This window comes from Gastrolobium bilobum, unplaced genomic scaffold (assembly GCF_033153095.1).
Source record: "Gastrolobium bilobum isolate Gb01-03AN ecotype WA unplaced genomic scaffold, APGP_CSIRO_Gbil_v1 utg3001, whole genome shotgun sequence".
In the NCBI taxonomy this organism is placed as follows: Eukaryota; Viridiplantae; Streptophyta; class Magnoliopsida; order Fabales; family Fabaceae; genus Gastrolobium; species Gastrolobium bilobum.
Window position 1 is genome coordinate 13594 of NW_026898188.1, and position 5324 is coordinate 18917.

General features: G+C 29.2%; 1 protein-coding gene across 1 annotated transcript; it reads right to left on the reverse strand.

Moving 5' to 3' along the window:
* Positions 1-209: 209 nt before the first annotated feature.
* On the reverse strand, positions 210-824 carry LOC133313671 (agamous-like MADS-box protein AGL80). Its single transcript, XM_061515068.1, has one exon. It carries the CDS (start codon positions 822-824, stop codon positions 210-212), a length of 615 nt encoding a protein of 204 aa, XP_061371052.1.
* Positions 825-5324: the final 4500 nt, after the last annotated feature.

The window sequence follows — 5324 nt, forward strand, 5'->3', positions numbered from 1 at the left end:
GATAATAGCAATTTTTATTATTATTTAAAAACTCGACAATTAAAATTTGAAAACCAAACAACATGAAATTGAACTGGGCAAAAACCATAAAACAAAACATAAACGCACGACTTTTTCAAGGGAGAAAGGGGTTGGCCGGAAGACAATTTGGAGATTAACATCTCCAAATTGCAACAACTCATCCCCACCACCATTGATTAAGGCATTAATCACTGCTTGTTTTTCATGACATCCAGAATCACCTCCAATCCATGGCCACCATCCACAGGTGCCTTCCCTTTGTTCCTGGCTGTTCCATCATCAAGCGATGCCGATGCTACCATTGTGGATTGGCTCTGAGCCGTTTCAGCCTTCCCTAGTTCAGCCATCTTCTCCTTGATTTCTTTCATTTGCTGATCAATCACGTTAGCCAGATCTTTTAGCTCAGCCTTGGTTAAATTGTCAGGGATCTTCCCCGACTTAAGATATTGGTACATGCGAAGGGTCTTCTCCTTCTGCCTATTCTCTTCCCTTATCTTCTCCAGCCGCTTCTTGGCCTTCCGGATCATTTGACTCAGGTAACTCTCCGGGTTCATCATGTTTCTTCTCCGGTCAAGTTCAGGCACCTGCGCGAACCTGGACAGCACCTTTTTGACCCCCTCTGGGGAAGGCCAAATATCTGGCTGACGAGCATGAGGCTTGTACACTATAGCACATGCCTCAATCCCATAAACGGTGCAGATCTCTTTGAGCTTCTTCATCATACCGTTCTTCTTTTTCTTGTATGTTGCCTTCCTCACAGAGTCATTTACCTTGAATGCGAGCTTCACTCTCTTTCTAGCCATGGCGGTAGCTAGTGAGCAGATATAAAAACTGGGGGAAAGAAGGAAATCGGGAAAAGTTATACGTTGTGGTTTTCTTGCTCCAAGCAATCTCTTCTTTATATAGACCCATTCGAGACCCCTAAATTAATTTTAGATTAAACCCTTGGTTGCAGCATTAATGGTGCACCGAATACTAATATGGTTGTGTTATAATGTTTCGGCCTAACAATTGGTAATCAAAAGGGGGCGGCTGAGTAAAATTTCAAGTTTTCATGTCCTTCCATCCATGGAGAATAAAGCAAATCTGGCATTTTTTAAAACTACGAAATTTACAATATGAGTAACCAATTAATGGATTTGAGCCCGTGGTGGGGAGGATTGGTAGCTATTAGGTAATTTTTTAATTAGATTCGATAAACTCTAATTGGACATTGTTATGTTAGGATTCTCATTAAATTCATGGTATAATTTATTTCTATAAATTAATAAAAATTATTAATTGTGTAATTATAACAAATTTACATAACCAAGGCAACTCCTAGATGTATTGGCATATTCGTGCACCATTAGTTTTCAGTATATGACAATGAAGCGTTGTATTTTTCTGAAGAACTACATGGAGCAATAAAAATAAGAAGTTCAATTTGAGGTAGTTTGAAATTTATTTGTCTAGCAAGTTATTCTGTGATTATTCCAAGTTACGACTTCAAACATCAAAGAAAAATATATTATAAATAATAATGACATGTTAAAGAAATATATTTAAGAGGGAATCTAGTAATAATTTTTGTTAGGTAATTTAATTAAAGAAGGTAATATTCGTGTATGTAAATGATTCTTGCAATAAATTTAAATGTTACCATATTAAATCCAAGAGGGAGGATAAGAAAATCTACCTAACTTTGCAACATTCCAATGTATTTCCTTAAATTATGAAAAAGTTGCAGATATGATAATTAATAAATCCTGAAATAATATTTACTGCCATACTTGCAATTGGGACATATAATTTAGATATCATGTTTCCAAAATTATGTAACTATTAAAGCTGAAATCCAATAGATACATTGGTAAATAATTGATTACTGATTTATTGATGATTCTCTTCTAAGAGAGGAAAATTATCTCCCCAATTTGATTGATTCTCCACCATATAGGAACCCAAAACCCTTTTGCATTAAGTTAATTTGTGAGTCTATGGATTTTTTTGGGTTATATCATTTCCAACATTTTTACCTTCCTCAAAGTAAGAGTTTCAATATCATGCTTTGCCAAAATACAATTGTTAAAATGGCATGGATGAGCCCAAAATCTTTTGCAATGAATTAAACAACCACGATAAGTGGGCTTAATACTATATTTCAACTAAAAATATTGAGGCAATGAGTTTATTTAACTCATAAAGTCCTCACTTGATCCATTTCTATTCAACGTGAGACTTTTCACTATAGCTCATATTTGAATTTTATTTCCGATAACAATTAAGTCGTTATCTTTCATTCAAAGATTAAATTGCTATTAGGGAATAATATTTCTGATTTTATTGTAGAAAAAAATTTCTATTATACTCAAATAAAAATGAACAAATCCCTTTTTTTTCTCTTTTCCTTTCATATAAAGGACTTACTCTCTTTTACGTAAATATCAAAGAAAAAAAATTATATACCAAAAATATAAATATTTTTCCCTTGGAATTATGCTTTGAAAGGACAGGAAAAAAATCTTATTTTTAGCAAAATGAGTAATATATCCATCCGTATATAGTAGAATATAATTCTCACTCTTAAGTGAAATAATCTTTTATTTCCCTCATTAACACTGGTGGTTTAACTGTTATTCTAATACTTTTGTTTACTTTTTAAAAAATTCAAAATATTAATATCTTTAAATTTTTCTATCTTAAAATTTATTTTTAATTTATTTTATCAAATCTCATTTAGTTATCCTTTCAAATTTATTATTCTCAATTTTCCTTTATTATTTTTTTTCTCAAAATTCAGTCTTAAATTTTATTTTTTTACATTAAAATTTACTCTCTCTTTTCCAAAACTCAACTGTTCCACTCCTTCTATACGTCATTAGAATACAGTATCTTAAGATTCTTAATCTTTTAGTTTATGATCCCTCAAGAAGGACATGTGTCATTTTTAACTTATCATTTTTTTAATTTTAAATTAAATTTTCTGAATTGATTATGCACATTTTCTTTATATTTTTAATTCTTTTCTTTTGATGTATAATTTTGATTTTACTAAATTAATTAAGTACGCACCTCTTATATATAATTTTAAACAATTTCTAGAAATATACTTTATAATTCATACATTTTGAATTTAACTTAAATTTAAAATAGTTGTATAATGCACATGATAATTTATTAATTTCTTTTTGTTGAATTAATTCACGCCTATATAGATTGTTCTTGACACGACGAGATTGATAGGCATTGCCAATCCCCTCCGTTATGAGGAATTAATTAAAGCAAGCAATTTCTACATTTAAAAAAAAAACTCCCTTTTCTTTTCCTATTAAAACAATTTAGACCGATTGGTATTTTCTTTGTGTTATTTATTTAAATTTAAAAAAGAGTTACTTAATTCACTCCTGATTTTCTCTCTGTGAAGTGTGCGCTACTGCGCTTCCATTGGGTTTTGATATCACCCCAAAAATAACATTTTTATTAACTTTTTAACTTTGTTGCTATACGAGTTATACAGAGCTAGCAACTCCAGTCGTGACCATATATATCACGATCAATATATTAGATATGCAATTATATATACTATTTATTTATTTATTATTACTATTTTTTTATACTATTTTTATATCGGATAGAATATTGTAACAATCAAGTAATGTTACTACCAATGTTACTATCAATCAATTTCACCGTTAGATCGATTATGTTGATCCAACGATTATATTTATTTTCATCTTTATATGGTTATGATTTCCTATATTTAATATGAATTAAATATGGAAAATCATAACCATACAATGGTGAAATTAAATATAAAATATTGAATATGGGGAAGCATAATCACAAAGATAGAAATAAATATAACCGTTGAATCAACATAATCGATCTAACAGTGAAATTGATTGGTAGTAACTTTAGTACTAACATTAATTGGTTATACAATATCATTCCCGTTTTTATATTTGTATAAGATAAAATGCTTATAAAATATGATATTATACATGTATATAACTGATTATTTAATAAATACATTTAGAATGCTGTTATTACATCAAAAGTATATAATATATTGATATTTCTTAGGCTTTAAGTGAATGGAGATAAATTATCTCCATTCGCTCCCAAAACGACGTCGTTTTGGATTGAAAAATTAAAAAATTATAATGAAAAAGACTATTACAACCCTAAAATAAAATATAATTACAAAAATACCTTTATTTTCGTCCCAAAACGATATCGTTTTAGGCTCAATGTAGACAAGTTATCTACATTGACAGTAGAAAAAGAAAACCTTATTTCTTAATACATGTTACATCCTTAAATGCTAAAAAATATTTTATTAATAATAAAATTTATAATGCAGTAGTATTTAATATTTGCGATATATTATTTATATAAAAGTAAGAAATAAAAGAAATAATCGTATATTATTCCTATACATATAATATAATACATATGACTGTATACTTATGTATAAAATGTTCATATTTTATAATAAATTTAAGCCAGTACCATGAAAATTGAACTAATTATATATTTTAGTACTATTAGTTATATCTTATTTTATGTAGCAAAATAAATAAACTTATTATTATTATTATTATTATTATTTGGATATTATAACTATTGTTCTTACCAGTGTTATTAAATTTGACTCGGACATCGATCCGGTCGGGCTACTGGATCACTAGGTCACTGGTACTCAGATCGGTGGGTCACTGGTTGGACGGGTTGACCTGGATATATAAAAAGATATATGTAAATATATGTAAATATGAACATATAAATTTAATTATATTCTCCATAACTAAAATGAGTTAATTAAGATTCACTAAATAAGCTCAAAAATTACCTAATCATAATTTTATAAGTTCATAAAGCACAAATAAATGAAAATGCACGCTATTACTATGTCAATTTAGATTGCAACTCAGAATCCGTATAGCATACCTGTAAGAACTCGCACCGTTAATTAAGGAAATTAATCAGTTAATTATGAGTTTAATGAGATAATTCCATAATTGACCCTAATAATTATTATGAGGCTCTAATAATTATAATAATTGAGTAATAATGCTGAAAGTCGCTTTTCTGACGAAAAGTGCAGATACCGGTTCTGCTAGTCGATATAAATGCGTACCGAAAAAGTATCCCAGAAAATTAATTCCTAGAATAATATGTAGGACTTGTAAAATGAGTTTCAAGTTAAAATAACGAGAACTGGTGCCAGAAACTGATACTGGCTATGAAAAGCGCGTACCGAAAAGGTGCTCCGAAAAATATGAGAAAAATATGTTAAATCTTGTAAAAATGAGTAGGTT